The following is a 21,382-nucleotide window of genomic DNA, read 5'->3' as shown; positions in this document are numbered from 1 at the left end:
AATTAACATTAGTTAATAATTGTGCTGGATGCTCTCCTGCCTGACTCTTTTCCAAGCAAATAACGGCTGGAATATCAATTAACATAAGGCTGCTTTCCCTTACCCAGACAATACAAAGAGCACTCACTGTAACAGTGAACAGGATGCCTGTAGCCTCCTGATTAACCCTTAGTTACACAGTTGGCATTACCTGCACTTAAGAATCATGTCATTTGTTTCAGAAGAGAGGAGCCAGCTAATGCAGGTACCTTCCTCTGCAAATCAGTGACCCAGTGTTCACAGATAATTTTGTTCTTTCTTCTTTTTATTCGTGTCACTTCTTACAGAGCAGTTTCTCAGAATGCACTCTTTCCCTAGATTTTTGGACTCTCTGTATTTTATTTTTTGTTTTGCAAAATGAACATACAGGAGTGTATGAAACACTCGTAGTTCTGACTAGCAGATTATCAAAATCTATTGCAAATGCAAGGTAATACTTCAAAGAAAGACAGTTTTTGTCTGTGTGTGTGTGTGTGTGTGTGTTCAGATAAACACTTTTTTGCATAGTTGATTAAAGTTAATGAAAATATTTTAAAAACTTTTCTGTTTATATAACTCTGACTGTGATATTTTCATAGTTATTGCCTCCAAAATCAATATTATCTAGAAGGTCACTGTTACACRAAGAAAGAAGAAAAAGTGAGGAAGATGTGCAGGAAAAAATAGAGCATCGCAATGGAAAGGTAAGRGAAATTAGGAAAGAAAAGRACTTGAAGAGATTGTTAATRGTTCTGCAGTATAGATGGGAATCAYTGCTTCAAGGAGTCACCAAGAATTATTTCTCAAATGAAGTGTCTTTTCTTTACAAAGGAGCTCAACTATGAAGTAGGTGAAGGGCTGGCAGTCCAGTAACCAAATTCTCTTATCTCTGACCTGATTTGCTCAATGATTTTCAYCAGGTCCTTTTTGTTTCAGCTACCTCATTTGTGAGATGGGAGGAATGATACTGTTTAGAGATGAAAATATGCTAGTGGGGYAGTGATGGTGACAGTGCAAGATAAAAGACTTTTTCTTTCTTTCCTTGGATGTGAATATAATGTCAGTAACAGTGCCACCTACACACCACTTGTGGGAGAAGTCTTTCCTTACGTGCAGTTGAGTACACCTGGAGTAATGTCAGAGGCTCTGTGCTAAATGCAGCCTAGTCCAGTTTGCTCAAACCACCTGTCAAAATCCCCGAAGATTTCCCAGCTGCTTCCTACAAATTGCTTCCAGCTGCCCATCGTCCTTAGGACCAGAGCTCAGCTTGGCAGCTGGCTTTCCCCCACTTCAGCTGTCCTGGCCACTGGGAGGAGAGGACGAGCAATTCCTGTTGGCTTCCCTTTGTGCCCATGTTCCTTCCCACCAAACTGGGCAACATGTTCCTGCATGGCACCTCAGAAATGATCTTGAAAGGCTGATTGTGTAGATGAGATTATGCATCGCAAATCTGGTGCGTTGATATTGGGAAGGATTGTCAGCAATGCGACCAAGTGACCTCACACTAGCTTCGCTGCTGATAGAGAAGCACTCYTCCCAACACCATCACTGATCATGTAGTTCAGATCTGATGTCAGTCTTAGATGTCTCTTCAGCTACACTTCTCCAAGCAGGCTTACCCTGTTAAAGCCTTTTCTGATGCTGACTGAGGGAATTCTCTGCCTAATCACGGTTGTCAGCTCAGGTAAGGTTTTTAGGTAGATGAAGCTAAGACAGTAGTTTAGTTTCTCTGTTTACACAGTTCTGGGCTTCTCTTCTCACCCTGCCAGTGCAGGTGTTGATTAATGACACTTATTGGTGGTTTGTCATAGAAACATGTTTTGTGATACAACAGTTGTTCAGGGGATACTGATTTGAGATGCCAATTCTTTTATAGTTGATACTGAGATGGGCTTTGTGAATGCTTCTACAAATCACAGTTCCTTCTTGCAGGAGTAGTAAATTCAGCAACTGTTGTTCTGATCCTTGAAAGAAAAACAATTATGAAAAAAGTGCACTCTTAATATTTTACCACTGGATTTTACTCATAAAATTGAGTGGTAGGCTGGACTTTTTTGTGTGACTCAAGAGAGGGATTGATGGGGTTTGATTTGCCCCAGTATATTTATTCCTTATTGTTCTGCTGGGAGATGTTTCCTTCTTGTGGAATGTGTGATAATGCTGAAACCATATAGCAAAGTTATATAGCCCTTGTGGTTGTATTCTTCTTTGGATTTCACCAAATGAATTATGGGATTTGATATATGCTAGACAGAACTAGCTGCCAGAGTGATTCCAGGAAAATTGATTAACCAGAGGATGTGCTAGGTGAGAAGTCTGTTTGACCAATATATTGGTTGTAGAAGGGCATACTGATGGCATTGTTATCACCTGTTGTCTTGTTAAGAAGTCTTGACTAGTTTTGCAGGAGATTGCTGACATACATTAACAACCATTTTATTCCAGGTAATGCAAGGCAGCAAGGTCATTCAGTACCTTAGAATTAAATGTGGCCACATGCAGCAATCAATGTTAATACATCAAATTCAGTCATTTTGGTTTGCATAATACAGAATCTGGGCCTCTTGGGTGACTTGGGTGGAATCATACCAGCATATATGAAATGAGTGCAGATGGTAACTAACTGATATCAGTCAAGTAATAAACTGAATGGCTTCACTATTGCCACAGGTTGTGTTTAACAGAAAAAAAAAGATGTGTGGTTTTACTCATTTCCCTATGGTTTCAGATGTTGCTGTGTGATGAGTCTGCTTTGACTTGATTTGTCTTCATTTGTGTTGGATGCTTTATGTGTTTGAAGGTGGAAGAGGTGTTTGCTGATGGACGTCGAATCATTACTTTCCACGATGGTACCAAAAAAGAGATCAGTGCTGATAAAAGGATGACAGTGGTTAGCTTTTTCAATGGAGATGTAAAGAAGATCATGCCAGATCAGAGAGTGGTGTGTAACGTTTGCTTTTTCTTTTAGGAAAATTAAGTGATTTGTCCTGTAAGGTCCTACCATTTGTGTTGATCTATCATTTCTGGGAGAAATGGATTAGGAARGGTGTTGATTTAATAAACCCGAAAAGGGAGGCTGCTCTGTCTACAAGGACAAGAATGGAAAGAGGCTGGAAGGAACAACAGGGTAGTTGCCTAACCACAGAGAAGGAGACCGAAAATAGACAAAGGGCAAGGGCAGCTATCTGAAGCAAGAACTGACTGTTACACATTTACATGGTAGATAGCACAGAGGGTTCTTCTCTGTAGGTATTATGTATATATAAACAATTAATAATGTGAGCTAGAGTGGACGTTAGTGAGTCTGATGAGAGTGCATATATTTTAAATTAATGGTGCATGGGTGGGAGCTAGAGCAAAGAGGTGGGAAGATCGCCTCCGTGAGTGGACTATTCTGTTGCACTTTATCAAGAGGAAAGTAGCAAAACCTAGACACATCCATAAGGAGTGGAGTGATTAAGAGTTACAAAWAGAAATGCGAACATAGCTACTTCTATAGATGGCAGATACAGAAAATAACCTTGAAATGACTTTTCTGAGATGGCTTATTTTTAAGCACATTTTTATAGTAGAAACTACTTATGCAAACATTGTGAACAAGCTGGAAATGCTTCACTCTCCTTTCAGATTTRTTATTATGCAGATGCACAGACAACCCACACTGCTTATCCAAATGGCCTGGAGGTGCTGCAGTTCCCTAATAATCAGATAGGTATGCAAGAGCTCATGAATGTGAACTGTATGTGCAGGAGAGTTATTATTCTGAAAATATTGTCTGATTCTGACTCTAGCATATTGTGTTTTTTTTCCTTGTTGATTTGCATTTTATTTATATTTGACTTCYAGTATGACTCATGCTCAGATTCATCTTACAAAGCAAAGATAACAATGAAGTGTGAATGCATTGCTTATATTTCTGGTCATCTGATTATTTGATTCTTTAATTTCTTTAGCAATCTATTGGATATCATTTCCATCCTTACTACTGTGTCCCCCCAAATTCTAGCTCTGTGAAAGCAATGTGAAAAAAAATATCAACAGACTTTGTATGTCTTGTTTCCCACAGAAAAACATCATCCTGATGGCACACAAGAAATTATATTCCCAGATCAGACAGTGAAATGCCTCTATAGTGGTGGACTTGAGGAAACTTTTTTCCCGGATGGTACAGTAGTAAAAGTAGAAAAGTAAGTCTTATGTTAAATGGCAGGAACTGGGCTTCGGACAAAGGTACAATGATTCTGACATTTACAATATGGTTGGATTCTGTATGACTGAGAAATTTTAGGATGAAATGAGAAAGGATTTGGAAGATGACTAGGGTTTTGCTATTACGAGGCACTGAAAATTTTTGACTTCTTAAATCATAGACTATAATTTATCACAGGCRAAGTGACTGTGAAATGTTCCTATAGTTCAGTTTCACGTAACTTCACACTTGTTTTGTGCATCAGGCCCAGTTTGCTGTGTGACTTGCAAGACACAGGAGAAACAGTTGTGTGTATTAACAGTGCAAGCACTGAAGGACCAAGGATACGAACTTCTGAGCTTATTCGTAGCTTTTTGGCTCACTTTCTGATCTTGGGCAAGACATTTTAAATRTTATCTCTTTATTCCTCTGTGTAAAATTAAAACTAATGATTAAAACTAAAACTTACTTACGCATATCCCTTGCTGGCTTAGGAATGACRTTGTTGCAAAAATAGATTTCCTGCTTGCAAAATGCCTTGTGGTCCCTGCATGAAGAATTCTGCAGGATCTRCAGATCCTGCCACAGTTAGGTATTATACTGAAGAATCTGTCATGCTCCCATATTGTGGGATCTGATCTGTAATGCCATTGCATGTAAAATTCTGAGGTGAATTACAGTCTGAGAAAGCTTCTGGATGACATTATTTTTCACTTTTACTGTATCATATTAGATAGATCAGTGAGATAGATTAATAACAGACAGAGCTTTCCCCTGGCAGAGGTGTATGTATCTTCTGACCTAGTTTTATCCTCTTTGTAAAAGGAAATGTTGGTTGCACATAGGTTATTATCCTATCCTAAACCCATACCTCACAAGAAAGATTCATTGTGAAGGAGCTAGGGTGCCTGTGCTGTCTTTGTCTTGTGGCTTTTTCTGTGCTTGTCCCGTATCTCATCTTCATCACTCTTAAAGGCTGACCACTCTGGAGGCAGTCCAAGGAGGGGTGATGTTCSTGATGACACCTCCAGGTGTCTACTGTGTTATTACAGTACCCCTCATAAAGTATATTTGTCTTGGGCAGTGCTATATTGCTGTGTATATCTGGATCTTCTGATTGCTTTGCTTYGCTTTCAGGAATGGAGATAAAATAATGGTATTCAGTAATGGTCAGAAGGAGATCCACACTGCGCAGTTTAAGAGGCGAGAGTACCCAGATGGCACTGTAAAGACTGCCTACTCCAACGGCAGACAGGAAACCAAGTATGCTTCTGGACGGATTCGAATCAAAGATGAGGAGGGCAATATCATTCTAGATAAGAGGTGATTCCTCCCTGTGAAGGGCAGCACTGTACGTAAGTGGCTCAACCCAGTATTAAATCTCTGTAGGATTTAATATATCCACCCCTCGGACATATATAGCTGTTAATATTGATCTTTCCTTACATCCCTGATGTTTTTCTGTTCCTTGAAATAATTCAGATTGGAATTTGTGTGACAGTGAAAACTACCGCTTCTGTTGAAATAAATTAAGGATAAAACTTAGAATAAACTGTGTTCTCTACATTTACAAATTAACATAATATGCCACAAAAATATATATATATATATATATATATATATACACACACATATATACGTATATATATAGACAGCTGAGTGGATGGAGGATTCTTATCTCTTTGTGCTGGAGTTATGGAGTAAAAGGAAGGACTAGAAAGCTGAGGGTAATGTTATTTTGCCTAGCTTGCTTTAGAGCATRGGGTCAAAATCGACAAGGAAGATTTAAGCCTTGTGAAAATGAATGGATAGATAAGGGTTAAAATTTACCTTGATTCGGTGACTGGTGCTTACTTTGGAGTAAGGACCCTTTACTTTCTACCTGAATGAAATAATTCTTGAGTGAGATTCTAGAGAAATAGTCATGCCCTCTCTGTGCAACATTAAAATACCTGTGGTACTTCTCATCAAAGTGTTTGTTCCATGATACATTTTCCCTTTTTGTTTTTGTGCTAGTTGGTTACAAAAGTGGTAGTAATTAAGGAGTATGACTTAAGAACCTCAAATCTATAAAGTGCTTGGGATTCTTTGGAGAAAAAGATAACTAATCAATGTGAAGTTTTACCATTGTTGTTCTGCATGGTGGTCCAGTTCATCAGTTGAAAATACAATGCAATCTTTAATGTAAATGCAGATTCTCAAGGTTGAAGGGAGCCAAGGTTTTCTTGGGTCATATCATTCTCTGGTGAGAGCGCTGCTGACWCTTGAGCAGAGGTGAACAGACTGATCTCAGAAGAGGATCTGAACCAGCATCATCTAGTTTAGAGAAATATGTATTGTTCATCATCTCTCTTTCAAATTAAATGACTGCAGCTTTCAGAATTTGTTTGCAGGATCAAGCATTGGAATAGGCCCCCAAAGTACTTAGAAACTTAGAAACTCTTTCCATTATATTGCCAGGGGCACTACTGTTTTGCTGAATGGTTCAGTGCATCCATCACTCCCTCCAGAATCAGAAGACCTGAGTTTATTTCCTCAGAGAGGTTAAGCAGAGGAATGCTTTGRTAATTTGGATACTAAGTTGCATGACACCTTCAAGACCAAGCTATTTTGGAGAGCTTGTAGAACTGAACTTKTGGAACATGAAATAATCCGACTAGATATAGTGAAAGAAAAGATTTTACCAGGAGGGTGGTCAAATACTGGAAAAGGCTACCCTGAAAGGTTGTGGAATCTTCATCCTTGGAGGTGTTTAAGGACTTGGATCCTTGGACTTGACTRGACACAACTCTCGGTGATCTGATCTAATTAGACCTGTTTTGAGTGAGGGTTTGTACTGAATGGCATCTGGGAGTCCCTTTCAACCGAAATTATTCTGTGTTTCTGTGTTTGTAATCTGATAGTCTATTGCATTTGAAGTAAAAAGATAATGTTTATTCCATCCTGGTCATTATTGCAGATGAAACAACCCTTCCTTTTCCCCCCAGCAGTCTTTTTTCTGACCTCCTCTGTCTCACTTTGCTTTTGAATTAACCTTCTCTATACTGCCTTTATTCTTCTGGTACTGTAGAAATATTTCTGGTCAGTGAATTTCTCCCACTTCAAGGCTCTTTGGATTGCAGTTTGTACCTAGGGGAATTAATCATTTATCAGATGCTGCTTTCAGCTGCCTTCCCCATAGACTGTCTGTCCATCATCTGTCTTGAATTTTTCTAAAGCACTGAAGCATTTCCCATGTAGAGCTCAACTCATTACCTGCCCAGTGACTGAGAAGACCAATTATCTCCTCGTGGCCTTCAAATTCCTATTGCAGCAAACACACTTCCAGAGCATGCTGCTTTAGCTTTTTCTCACCCCTAAATGCAAAATAACTGCAAGACTATGGAATTGCTCGCTCTTGTGTTCTGTTTCCTGTGGGTTAGACTACCAACAAATCAACATTCAAATTACAGAACATCTTTGGAGGTTATAGACTTAATAGAGCAAGAAGTGTTATTAATACTGAACATACACATGCTGCAGTCTATGAATTTAATTATGATCTAAACATCCATGCAATTTGATGTCAGCTGGTGTGATAATATAATTGCACTGGTTTTCCTTTACACCTGTATAACAAAGAAACTATTAATAAACCTGTATTTTTCACTACTGAGATATTTAGTACACTTTATGTGCTTTTTAAAAGGCAGCTCTAAAGAATTCTGAGAGATCATTCTTTTCCTTATTTTTTTTACTATGAATTTCAGTTCAATGCTGACTGAAACAAATCTAAGGTTTTTCTCAATTAATCATCACAACAAAAGTGAATGTGAAGATCCATTTTCAGTTTGGCTGGGAAAATAAACGTGATACTAACGTTTTCCAAAGGAACACCATTTTTTCTACAGTACTGGAGAAAACAGACAAGTTTTGTTTGCAACTTTTAGCCTTAAACYATGGTTTACCATTCAGCAATCTATCTGTATAATTTCTTCTGATTGTAAATTAAATAAGGGGATAATCTTGTTTGTATTTTGCTTGCTCCTTAGTATCATTAGGCACTCTCAGGTCTCCTTGTGGYTGCAGGAAGCATTCATGTTCTGCAACACTCCTGCATAATTGTAACACGTAGGGGATATGTGTAAGTACCTCAGATCCTGGAACTGTGTGCATGCAGACATGCATGTGTGCAAACACCTGACTCACATGTGCATACACCTTGCTTAATCTGCTTACATGGGCATGATGATAGCACATAGGTATGAACCTGATTCTGCTTTCTGGAAAATTAATAGGAAAACTTTCATGGGAGAAATCAAAGGGGCAGGTTCAAGACCTGTGGAAATATGCAGAGCCCCCAGAYGTGCAGTACGTGGGTAGTGTGTTTTAGAAAGGCAAGTGCATACAGAATTCTAGAAACCCGTCTGAAACTTTAATCTGTAACCTGCTTGCAAATTTTATAGTGCAAAYGCAGTCTTTTGGAATATCTTCGAATAGCAAACTGTAGTGAAMATCTAGGCTTATTCCGTAAAACTGTGCCTATGATGCAACTAAATATGTGTGGCACATACAAACAATAAATCAAACTTATATATTGGTCCCAATCATTTGCAGAGAAATGCCTTCAGGTAAATATATTTATCAGTGGAACACCTCCTGTCTGACTGGCACTTACTGAAATCTAATAAACACACTTTTAATATTGTTACAGAAAAGGCCATAAAATAGTTCACTTATCCCTGTAAAATATCCAACAAAATACCATTTTCCATCTGCTTTTGGCCAACTTCCAAATAGCATGTTTCGCCCTAAATATGAAGCAAATTACACTGCTGAGGGCTAGCCACAAAAACTATTTTGAACCCAGCCTGTAGCATTTATATGAAGGAAATAACATCTTGAACATCTTCAGTGACTTGAGTGACAAACTACTCAGCTCTAATTAGTGTTTGAAAAATATTTGTAAAGCTCAGTGAGCAGATATTTTTGCTTTATTCATGTGCTCCTGCTGTCAGTTGCCTGTGTGGTGTAAAGGGCATCAGGAATTATAAAGCCCTTTTCTATACATTTCACTGGTTACACCCTTGCTCTGAGAAATGTTTGAATGAGCTGGAATTAGGACACGCTGCTCACAGTGTGCTTACGTGGTCTGCTTACGCTGGCGTTCGCTGCTTGGCTTGTCTGGGTTTGCATTTGCTAACATCGGCAAAAGCGTAGTAATTGTTTTGTGACTGCTGCCCTTGCCAGTGTGCGTAGGGTGATACTAGATTTTGTAGCGAAGTGTACTCTCTGACGTATGAAAAAAGAGGCTGCTTCTCACAATTCGGTCTAAAAGATGTGCTGTAACACTTTCTAGGTCAAAGATATCACTTTGAATTACACCAAAGGTAAAAATGGGATATATGGAGCAATCAAAAATGAATGGGATATTTCTTATTTAAATTCTCAACTAACAGTTAAACAATTACATTCTCCCCTTCTAAATTGCTTGGGAGACATTCCCTCCATTGGTTCATGCCACTGCAGTGTACATTGCAGTCATTGCAGTCACATAGATTTTTGCAGGTAGGTCTTTGAAAGGAAATACCACAAACACTTTTCCAGCAATGCTGTTCAGATTTTTTTTTTGTGTGTGTGTGTGTGTGTGAAATACTTGCTTTTGTTTAAACCAAATCTGTTTTTGTGGGATTCTACTAATTTTTTTTGATGAGATATCACTGAGTATTATTAGTTTCTAGGGGAATTTTTGCTGAAGGAACAAGAACAACTTACCTCTGAATAACCCAGAGGATAAGAAACTCCTTAAAGAGATGCAAGCCTGCTGCTTAAGTCACTGCCTAATTTAAAACAAGAATTAAAATCTCTGCCTCCTCACAACCCATTGGAACTGTAAGGGAACTATACCTTTCCTAATGCTGCTTCTCACATGCGTGTGAAGAAGAAAAGCTTTTTTGTCCAACAAAGCTTTTTTGTTTAACCAACAAAACATTGAAAGACTCTTACAGAAAAGATGGCAGGAAAAAAAGTACTCTTTAAGTTCTTACTAATTTTGCCAGGACACAGTACTGAGGGTAGTATTCAGACAAGAGGTTTTTTTAACTTTTGTTGCTGTTTTTTCAAGAAAAGCCTTGGAATACTGACCTTGGTGAATGAGGGCCCCATGAAAAGAAATACAGAATTGTCCATTGTCTGAATGCTGTCCGTATACGGTGGCAAGCCAGATTTAAGCATAACTTTTTAAAGCTGTAATGTAGTAAAGCTACAGCATAACAAAGAACGACCGATTGGAGGGCAAGACTACTAAGGATTTCACGGTGCTTTTGCCCTCTAGCTTCTGGCCATTAGTCTTACCAGGGCATTTTTTTCAAGTAATATTTTATAGTATAAAAGCAATGGGTTTATTGAAACAAGTGGCAGAAATTACTTTGGTTTGAGAAAGAGGAGACAGATACCTAGATGAATGACAAGAGCCATGTCAGGTATGTTACAATTAGAGGAGTCCTTTCAGTACTAATTACAACGTATATTACTGGTCATTTTTTCAGAGGCAGATTCTCACATCTTATCTCCTGTATTTTCTCTTGCTGCAAAAGCAATGGTGAAGTGCACCATGCATCARTTATCATAAGCAGTAATGACTCTACCAGTTATAGTTGATTAGTTGTAGAAGCAGTAATAATCCAAACAGGTGTGGCTGTGTATTTACTTGAACTGTAGTTTAAGTGCCTACTTTGGAAAAGAGCTCTATGATTTTTGTCCTGGAGGGCACATAGTGAACAAACTTTTATGACTCCTTCAGGGAGATGGAACACAGTGGGGAAGCTTCAGTTCTCTTCTTTCCACAGGTTTTCCAGGCATTAGATGAAGGACACGACAGCCAGTATTTAACCTCAGTTTTGAGTCAAATTTACTGTGACTTCCAAAATTCACTGTGACTTCCAGAGTTACTTCCATTCAGACAGCTGGGGGCACCAGAGATGTTCAAGGGAAGGATAGTATTTTGGAAATACTTTGGTTTAGTGGTTTTTTCCATGCACAATTTATCATTGCGGAAGTTTTACTGCAAGCAAAACAAAGCTGCCTAAGTGCTGCACCCATCAAATGGCTAATGCAGAGGCAGTGAGAGAGAGGTCTGATGTGGTGTTCTGACTGTGATCTAGCAGTTTATATTCTCCGTCCAATATCAAATTTCTCTGTTAGCTTGGAAAAATTAATTAATGTATTTTTCTTACTCATGCGACCTACAAGGCCTTCTTTATTAAGAGTTTATTTGAGAAACAAACTGGAACAGTGTATAGATTTTTTCTTAATTACCTTTCATAAGAATTTCCACAGAATCTTACTGGTGATAAAATGAAAGGTTTTTATTTGATGGTATTTTTTCATACAGTGCAAAATTAATCTGTGGAAAGTCATGTCAGGAAGCTCACAGGATTCTTCAATAACGTGATAGCTTTATAACCATTCACATCGCTTGCACTTTTGTAAATTGAGCACATATTTAATGCTCTGGAGTGCAAACTGACCAGCTTCTTCAAGTCATAAAGCCCCCTTAGTCAGGAAAAGAAAAGAAGCAAAGATCTCTGAGATCAAAGTTTGAAATTAATAGAAGAATAATAAACAAAGATTGATGTTTTTGAGAATCTTTTGAGAACAACAATTCTCCATTTTTATTTTGAGATTTTAAAAATTAGAAGAATTAGTTTAAAGAGGTATTTGGTGTGGTCTATTTAAAAATAATCTCTCGTGGTAATTGCTAAATTACAAGATCAATTTCTAAATTGTGTATGTCTTAAGATATCTCTGTTTCTGATACAATTTCAGTGCACCTTTCAGCTCAACATGTCATTTATGATATGTCTAGCAGTTAACACCATGATGTTACACAAAAGCTAAGTAGTCTACTCTTTTCTTTGTCTTCTGCTGTTTCGATGGTAACTGTTTGTTCACTAACTTGTTTATTTCCTGTATGATGCTCTTTACATCTGCCCCATCCCTGGAAGCTTGAAGTGCAGCTTCATTAAAAGGAAAAATAAGGACAAAATTTCCTACCCGGGGGATAGGCCTCTGGTCTTTATCAGAGAGAAAATAGGGGAGTRTGGTTAATTTGCAGTTCCAGAAATCAGGTGTGGGTAACCAGCGGCTGGGCTGGACGAACTGGTGTGGATAATGCACAGCTCCTGGGATTTGTCTGCTTTTTGCTTCATCTCTTGCTTGGGAGGATGTTTTTGGCATGTTCATCCTTTCCCGTAGCTGGGAAGTCAGTGTCTTCCTTGGATGTCCTCTGGCAGTTTTCTTAGTCTGAGTGACCACCTTATGAATTGATCCTTTTGCAGCCTGCACAGCAGACTGCACTGAGGAAGCAGCAGTGCATTCAGCCTCTCCTTGGTAGGTGAGTAAGTCAGGGGCCTCCTGCAGTGCACTTTCGCCAGGTGTGCTTAAAGGCACACGTGTTCTACCAGCTTTCGTCCCAGCTGCTGGGTTTTGCCTGAGAGCATCAATCTGCTTGTAGTTCAGCAGTTCCACAACATCATGAAGAAGTTTTCTTTTCACAGTGGCATCAGTGGAACAGTCTAAACACAAGGCTGGATTGTAGTTGACTTCTAAAAGCCATGGCTTGAATTTGTCATCAATCAGGATGTCAAAGCCAAAGAGCTCAAAGCAATTGGAAGCTGCTGGTAAGGGAGTTACAGCAAGCAGGGTCAGCATCACAATGTTGTTGATCTTATTCCAGAGGAGCAGGTCATCCACCCCATAAATTCGAAGGTAGGAACGAAATTTGCTGAATGTCCATTTGCAGCCACAGCCAATCCCTTCTTTATATTTTTTATATGAAGCTCCATATTTGTTGATGCTAGTGTTTGTTAGGTGAGAATATACATTGTCCAAAGAACTGAGGTCAAACTTTTCAGTGGCAAACCTCACCAATCCTTCTTCGTAAGTGTAAATAGTGAGGGGACAAAAACTCGTGACACAAACATAGAGGCGGAGATCCAATTTATACCCTGAAATGAGCAAAGGGTTGCTAATATACTTCTGCACAATGACTGTACAGTCATATACGAAGTCTTTAATGTCTTGGAAAATGAGTATTCCCCTTCCACGGGAGAGATCCACAGGCTTGCAAATCCAGTAGCTAGGTCTTCTATCCAGTGACTGTTTCTCTTTGCTATATTCTGCCATAAATTTGACGTAGTCATTGGGCATGATGAAGGCCACTGGACTAAATTCATATAGAGCGGATCCATATGCTCCTTTCATACGTTTCAGATGCCTTGCCAGATAGTCTTTTCTGGTGATCCTGACAGCTTCTGGGTAGTGATTAAGTCTCTGCCATGGTTTAATGCTGCAGTAGTCTGTCATACGGAAAGGTGAGTTCCGCCAGTACAAGTTCCAGTCTGTGTCATCTTGCTCTTTTTGGTCAAATTCAGTCCAGCCACGTTCCAGCAAAACCTCACGGACTATTTCAGGGACATTTTCATGGAGACGGAACACCAAAGGCTTCAAGATCTCTCTTGCACCATGATCATCTGCCATCATTTAGATCTTACCAGCTGAAAAGGAAAAGAATCACCAGGAAGCCAGAGGTTGTGCTAGCAGTCATCACCCTCATTGTATTCTTAATGCCTGCCAGTCTCAGTGTATTAAAACATCTCATCCCTGTGCTTCTCAAGTCTGTGAATGAGAAATCGATTCAAAGACTGTTTACTAAAGATGTGTAAAAGGGCATTTATTTCATATAACTGTAAGGCAACACAAAACATTGATTGCTGCAAACTTGTATGTCTCCATACTTGCTTTATTTACTTTTTCTTTAAGGTAGCCTATTGCAGCAGTACTTGCCCCAAGGCTTTTGTAATTCATCGATACTTCTCCCCCCCCCCCCCCCCCCCCCCCCCCGCAACTACCTTCAGTCCATTGGACATAACTTTCCCTAACAAGACTTGCTTTGCACTGCTACAGTGCTGAGACACTTTACTCATTTATCGAGTTGCCTGGCCCTGAGCAATCTCTCTTGGTTGAGATTATAAGGCCTGATTCAAAACTAATGGCAGACTGTAGGAAAACTTTCACTGAGTTCAAATCAATGAATCATTTTCTTCCTCTGACATCTGCTAATTAAACTAGTTGATACTCCTGTTATTCTTCCACTGAAATCTTCCCCAGTTCCTGAGGAGCTGGGCACATTCTTCTCTCCTAATTTCCCTCTCATGAAAATAATATTTTATAGAAATATATGTAGACTCTGAATGAAATAGCATTTCGCAGGATGTACAGTGGAAGCTGGTGATGGTTCCTGTCTATTCTTATGGGTGAGAAATACACTTTGAGTTCTTTTGGGCATAGCAATTTTCACATAGACTGTTCATGAAGCGTGTTCCTCTCTCCCCAGCTAGTTCAAAATACACAAGGCTAAAACTAAAAACCCTGTGCATGATACTGGTTGATGGCACAGGGGGGAAATATTCAATGGACCTGTAAACTAGAGAGTGTTGCTGTCTCTCTTTTTTTCTTTTCTGAAATCCTACAAAACTGTTCCCTAAGGATTAAACTCTGCATCTGGAGAGGAAAGTGTTTTGGATGAAAGAAGAGTATTAGTGCTCTGCACCAGCCTGACACAGTATTAACAGACCTACCTCTCCCTCCTCCAAAGAAGAAAACTCCACTCCAGGGACAAGCTCTAAACCCTACTCATAGAAAATAGCAAACAATAGAAATAYAAAATAGGTGGAACATATCCTAGATAAGACTAGCCAAGTCCTGCTCATATATTATCAAACTAAAATTCCTCTTCTTTCTTTTCAAGTTAAGAATCATCACCCTGGAGTTTTAAATTCCAGAATGTGTAGCCCCTGCCTTCCAAACTGCTATGGAAACCAAGGGCAGACATCAAACTTGGAAGCATTCAATGAAATATGCGGATGAACTGGCTGGGGGTGATTTTTTTCTGTAAAAACTTACGATTTGTTGAAATGGAAAGCTTTCTTCCTCAGAGAAAAAGTAATCTTTGCCAGCTTTTTTTTCTGATTTGAATTTTATTTGTTTTGAAATAATCAGATTATCTCACTTTCATTTTTTTAAAAGCCAGACTTGAGACCTCTGGTTCAGGAAGATTTTATGTTTAAAATTAGGCTAATATAGTTTTAAAACTAGAAGTTCAAATATGAAATGAAATGTTTTACCATGTTCAAAATGTTAGTTAACGTAATTCAAAAGCTTTTTTATTCACAAAACATTATTTCATTCAGATGTGAAAAATAATGCAAAAACTCTTGCAGGATGAAAACCTGTTCCTCTCCTCACTCTGACAAGCGGGGACCCTCTTGCGTGATGTAACTGTGCCTTGGCTGTCTGCTGCAATCTGCTGCTGCTAACTGGCTCTTCAGGGTAACTGCAAAGCAGTTACAGAGCTCTTCACACAGTGGTGTGAATGGGGATGGGAAGGGGGTCCTCATCAGTACAACACTGAGACCAAAACCAGGAGAGTCTCAACAGAAGCTTGATAGGAGTGGGGCTGCAGAGGGGGGTCCAGGGAATATTTCAGGCAGGCAGGGAAGCAGGGAACTGGTGTCAGAAGCATGTAACATGAAGGGAAAAAGGCCCTGCAGGGACCATCTTGCATCCTGTAGTAAGGGAATCAGCACCTGAAAAAGGAAAGGTTTTGAAGCCAGCTTTGTCCCAGGCTGTGTGAGGAATGATGGGAGTCTCCTGGAAAGGGACTTTGGGCCTTGGTCAGGAGTAGAGACTATGGCCAAAATTTGTATGTCTGTATATGATGATTTTTGTATTCTGAAGTCATTTTAGTAACGTGTATTAATATATTAATATACCACTAGACTTAAAATACCTTTTCACCTCAGGTTTAAGCTAATGGTGGAATTGAGCAAGATATAACTTCCACTGTGATTATTTCTTTGAAACCCCTTAGAGATCAGAGAATCCCTCCAGGCCCCTCCTGCACAGATTGCGGTTGAATTTGTCTTAATGAAACTTTTCCTTGGGTGAGGGATTTGTAGGGAATGGGATAAAGACATGATGAGTAAGTACCGAAATGTAGCCATGATGTAACAGAGGATTTACTCAATACTACAAAGAGAAAAGTAGTCTTGCTGCATATTTTGCAGTCAATGCATCTTTTCAGATTGCAGCAAACTATTGGCTTGTTTCTAAGCTTGCACARGCTTATGTGGTGGTCCTCAGAAATGTTTTATTTTGTTTCTGCTTCCTTTCCTAGAACTTCTCTTTCATGCCTGCTTGCTAAACAGCACTTTGTAAAAACATGATAAAATGAAAAACTAAAATGTACAACAGCTAAACATTTTTTTTAGTACCTGATTCAAATCCTTAGGCAAAGATTATTAAATTAGAAAAAAAATAAAAAAAGAAAGAAGGATGTAATTGAAGTAGCCATAATAAGCATCCGGATGAATCAACTCACAGACTACAGCTAAATTTGAGTTTTCTACACCACGCAACATTGCTACTAACAGTGTTTCAGTGAAAGGCACAGTTGCATGGGAATCCAGGGGCATGGTAAACTGTGCCACCATGGTCTGCACTAGGTAATCATAAATTAAGCTGTTAGTAATGGCTGAACCATGCAGCCTTCGTCGGTGTTTTGTTTGTGTCAGCGGAACGTCTTTCATACCTCTGGGATTCAGGGAGTAGTTTGCAGGAAACTGGCTCAACAACGCTGGATATAACAGAAGTCAGCTTCAAATTCCCTGGTAATTATGAGATACAAAGAAAATAATAAAACATTTTCACTAACAAAGGACACCTGCTTGCTTTTGAAGAAGTCATATCACATATAAGCAATTCCTAACTGAAGTGCAATTAGCAAAAGACAACTTTGGATTAGTCATTGGTCTGAACAAAAAATTTCGCTCACTTCACTCTGTGTAAATGTATGCCTGGATGAACACTCGTCTCTTCATTCAGTGAAATGAAGCCCGTGTCCCACAGGGCTTTCTCGTCAGTCACTTCTTGAGTAATTCAGAGATCCAGCTGYGCATTTGCAGGCGCTCCTTTGCAACGCACAAATCTGACTGCACTCAAGTTTAACATCTACCCATGACGGCCGCCGACTGACATCCAGAAAYGATGATGTTCCCCTAAAATAAAAATAAAGGGGCGCCGCCGTGCGTCTCTCGCGGCTCCACGCAGCCCTGCAGCAACGCTGACCCGGCGGYGGCAGCCCGGTCTCCCACCCGCCGCGCAAGGGACACGGGGGTGCTTGGGGGCCGCTTCCCCGTGGCTTCCTCGGGCAGGGCCACGCGCGTCTGCGGCAGTTCTGCGAGGCTGCCGCCGTCTTCGGCAACACGGTCCTTGACAGTCAAGCGTCCAAACAGCCTGTCGGCTGTGTCCGTGTGGAATACGATTACAAAATTAACCCAAACAGACCGATCGGTAGCCAGTCGCACTAAGCGTTTAATCCGTCACGGCCACGGACCGTGACGCGGATCCGGAATGTGGCCCGCCTGCTGATTTAATTTCATTTAACTCATTTTGTTTAAATGCTGGCGCTTTGGTCGCACCAAATCTGCCAGCAGCAGCATTAGTATCAGCAGCGCGTTAGCYGTGTTGCGGTAAAGCAGCTTTGCTAAGGGAGCGGACCGGTACGTACCGAGTGTGCGTTAGCGCCCGTTGCCATTTTAAAACCGCGGCGGCGGCGTACGTTGGAGGGCGGCGGCGCCTTGCCCCCGCCGTGAGGCCGCCCTCCGTCCATGCCCCGGCCCGCCGCGGGGCACCGCCGAGGGGCGCACGTACCTCCCCGCGGCGCCTGCCTGGCGGCGGCGGGCGGCCAGGGGCTGAGGGTCTCCTGGCCGGCGGTTGCTTAGCGACGGGAAACCGCCGTTGGGGCCCGCGCAGAGGCGGAGAGCGGCAGCGGCGGTGGCGGGCGGCTCGGCTGGGCCGCGGTGCTTGGGCGTCGTGGCCGTGGGGCCCCTTCGCCCTGCGGCGGGGGGCTGAGGTGTGCGGCGCTTCCCTGGCAGAGGGGGGCGAATAAAGGCGGCTCGGCCCCACCGCGGGGCTTCTGTGGCGTCGCGCGGGGCTTTAGGCACAGGGCGATAACTCCGGCTGCCCCCCTGCTGCCCTGGTGGGAGCTGGGGCTGCTTTGGGGTTTTTTAACCCTCTTTACCCCTGCTGCACTGTGAAAATGAGCCTTCAGGCAGCCCAGAAGGGAAAAACCCTGTCAATGGCTGCAGGCTGGGACAGAGCCTGTCCTGCACGGTGCCCAGGGCAGCCCGTGGGGCAGGACGGAGCCTGTCCTGCACAGTGCCCAGGGCAGCCTGTGGGGCAGGACAGAGCCTGTCCTGCATGGTGCTCAGGGCAGCTCATGGGGCAGGACAGAGCCTGTCCTGCACGGTGCCCAGGGCAGCTCATGGGGCAGGACAGAGCCTGTCCTGCACAGTGCCCAGGGCAGCCCGTGGGGCAGGACGGAGCCTGTCCTGCACAGCGCTCAGGGCAGCCTGTGGGGCACTGACACACAGAGCCTGGGCATCCTGAGGGCTGTTAGAGGCCTCGCTGGTCTCACACCTGCAGTCCAAGACCCTCCAGCTGTTCAGGCCTTTGGCTGCTGCCCCGAAACCCAGTGGTTTTACACGCTTGCTCAGAGCAACTGCTTAATGTTTCAGGATTGATTGCCCCGATCTGACCACCTTGTGTTTCCAATGAATGCCATACTTCCCAGGCTACCTAAAACCCGCTTCCTGAAGAGATGTTGGTGTGCGAGTCTCTGAAGAAATGGCTCCGCTGTCCTTTCCCAAGGCCTTTCCCAACCCCGGCACAGGAGGTCCCTCCCCGCTGAGGTCCCTCACGTACTGAGTTCTCGTGCTGAAACGCTTGACACTCCTCACGCGCCTTTWGGGAAGTACAGTTTGTGAGTGAGGATTTCAATGGGCACAATTCGTTTTGGAGATAAGCATTACCAGGCTTATTGCCTGTTGCCAGGCTTATAGCTCTTGAAGGCTTTAGRCACATGGATTTGTCTTGCTACGACCAGACCCCAAAGCTCGCATCCACTGAGATTGCTAGTGCTGCTATCGGATGTGCTTCACAGAGTCAGAGTTGGGCTGATAACAGCTTTTGTTTCMCTGTGGACCTGGTTGTTGCTGTGGCCTTGATCATAAGTTGTGCAGTAGTGAAACATGAGGTAGAGAAGGATGAGTCTAACTGCACCCTGCTGCTGGTCCAGGGCTCAGCACAGCAGCACATGCGCTGCTTGCTGCCCACTCAACTACAGCATGGCTCATGGAGCCTGGCTTGGCCATGAAACCTGTGTGGCCTCGCACTGTGGTGACCTCAACSAGGATTTCCTTTCTTGCATTTTTAGTAAAGAGGTGTTTCTAGCTTGACTTTTGCCTTATGTTGTGTTGAAACACTATGCTGCAAAATCCCTATAGACTTTACAGTAAACAAAAATCACAAAAATTTTATAGCTGTTAACTATTCATGCACAATGATGTTCTAAATGGCAATTTCAGTTTTAGTGGTGTCTAAGACAGACAGGCATCTTTTTCCTYACCCTATCTGAGGAATAAACATGTTCACTGTATCCCCATGTGTATCTATGGCTTCCATTAGCAAARTAATTGAGCTTTTCCTTACACCACCTGTGGGATGGAAGAGTCGATTCTTCCCCTTATTTTGTAGTTGGGAAACTGACTACAATAAAATTATGTGACAAAGTCAAGAGTGGAAAGCAACTTTCTAAACCACTTCTAGGGCCACAAGGTCATCTCTCCTGTGTTGACTCTGTCTTAGTGGTGCTGAGAATCTCTCCAAGGTCAGAAGATGTTTTCCTTGCTCCTTGGTAGCTCCTCACAGTTTCAGCTGGAAACTGTGGAGTGAATAGCAGACTTCTGGGATACTGTTGCTCAGTTTTGCTATAAATACATCTTAGGCACAAGAAGCATAATGCAGTTAAGGAGGAAAGAGAAAAGTTTGACTGCTGGGCATTTAGATAGCGTGGGAAAACCTGCTGCATTTCAGATGCAAAGTTGCACATGTACAAATATACATGAGTTGAAGGATATTAAAACCACATGCACTGAAACAAAGGTGAGGCATTAACGGTTGTGTGTGCAGGTCAAATTGGACTTCAGAGGAATTCACCACTTGAAGTGGTCTTCATATGACTGGAGGCTTGTGATGGAGAAGGACCAGATCTCCTTTTAAGGAAAACACATAAGGCAGTGCTTTATGAGGAAAACAAACTTAGCATGAAACTGGAAGCCAGCCTGTTAAAAATGATGTTAAGTGATGATCTTTGCAGCAGGGAAAAATATTACTGTTTCTCAGACACTAGATTTATTTCTTTACATGGCTAGAGCTCAACTTGCTGCATAAAACATGGAAGAAGAGGAACTGCTCATAGCCATTTTTTTTTAAGTCAACAACTTTGTTGCTCATYGGCTGTCTGTCTGTTTTTGCAGATACTGAGTGATTCTATGCAGTGAAATCAAGTTGTGTGTCCTCTGATGGAGGGACCATCTTTTTGCTTTGAGACTGTGTAGCATCTAATGTGATGAGATTCTGCTTTCTGTGTTGGGCTGCTAAGAGTAGACAAGATATGATTGCATTTGCACYGATCAGATTTTCATTGATGTTGATCCTGAAATTCAAATCCTCTTTTGCTTAGATGCTGTTGAAAATATTGATATGTAAAAAAGAAAACATGAGGAGGATATGGAGATGTATTTCATTGTCAGTTATCAAGATGAAAAAAATAAATTTCTGTATCAAATGGAAGCATGATAGGATGACCATCAGCAGCAGTCTAGCAAATCCATCTGTAATCTCTGGACATCTGGGAGRCCTTAGGATTCTGTGGCCACAATAGTTTTGTCACTTGTATTTTTRACAGGGGGATTAATGGCATGACTTTGAGCTGACAGGACAAAGGCAYGTGAGAAAGGTGGGTCTGAGATGGAGCTCGCTTGCATTTTTCTTCTTTTCTCCAGGATTTAATGAACTCTGCTTAATTGCATGAGACACAGAAAAGAACCAAAAAGCCATGCAGCAACATGGATGAACTTTGTGGAGGAGTCCTGATGCTTGGGCAAAACARAGTCAGAGGAATGGGAAAGTAGTATGAAAGGTACTGTTACTGAAAATCCATAACATTTTGGGTTTTTTTTCCCCACATGAATTGTATTATTGATTTCTATCATGTTGTCATACCAGAGAAGG

The 21,382-nt window shown here is 41.5% G+C and overlaps 2 protein-coding genes across 2 annotated transcripts in view; one reads left to right on the top strand and one right to left on the bottom strand.

Annotated features, from left to right (window-relative positions):
- LOC146589923 (uncharacterized) overlaps positions 1–5,534 on the top strand; it is a 44,505-nt gene extending 38,971 nt beyond the window's left edge. Inside the window, exons 17-21 of the mRNA XM_085315424.1 lie at positions 618–722; positions 2,819–2,959; positions 3,646–3,730; positions 4,085–4,205; positions 5,345–5,534. Of these exons, the coding sequence (XP_085171550.1) occupies positions 618–722; positions 2,819–2,959; positions 3,646–3,730; positions 4,085–4,205; positions 5,345–5,534 (642 nt within the window). The remainder of the gene's footprint in view (positions 1–617; positions 723–2,818; positions 2,960–3,645; positions 3,731–4,084; positions 4,206–5,344) is intronic.
- Positions 5,535–12,070: 6,536 nt separating this feature from the next.
- Positions 12,071–13,743, bottom strand: TTLL2 (tubulin tyrosine ligase like 2). The gene has a single exon (XM_085315434.1). The coding sequence runs from the start codon at positions 13,727–13,729 to the stop codon at positions 12,071–12,073; it is 1,659 nt and encodes a 552-aa protein (XP_085171560.1). The 5' UTR covers positions 13,730–13,743.
- Between the last annotated feature and the right edge of the window lie 7,639 nt (positions 13,744–21,382).

The sequence above is a fragment of the Rhea americana genome, unplaced genomic scaffold, assembly GCF_003343005.1.
Source record: "Rhea americana isolate MKP2758 unplaced genomic scaffold, rheAme1 scaffold_43, whole genome shotgun sequence".
NCBI lineage: Eukaryota > Metazoa > Chordata > Aves > Rheiformes > Rheidae > Rhea > Rhea americana.
The sequence above is the reverse complement of the archived record's forward strand: the minus strand, read 5'-3'. Positions and strand labels throughout refer to the sequence as shown.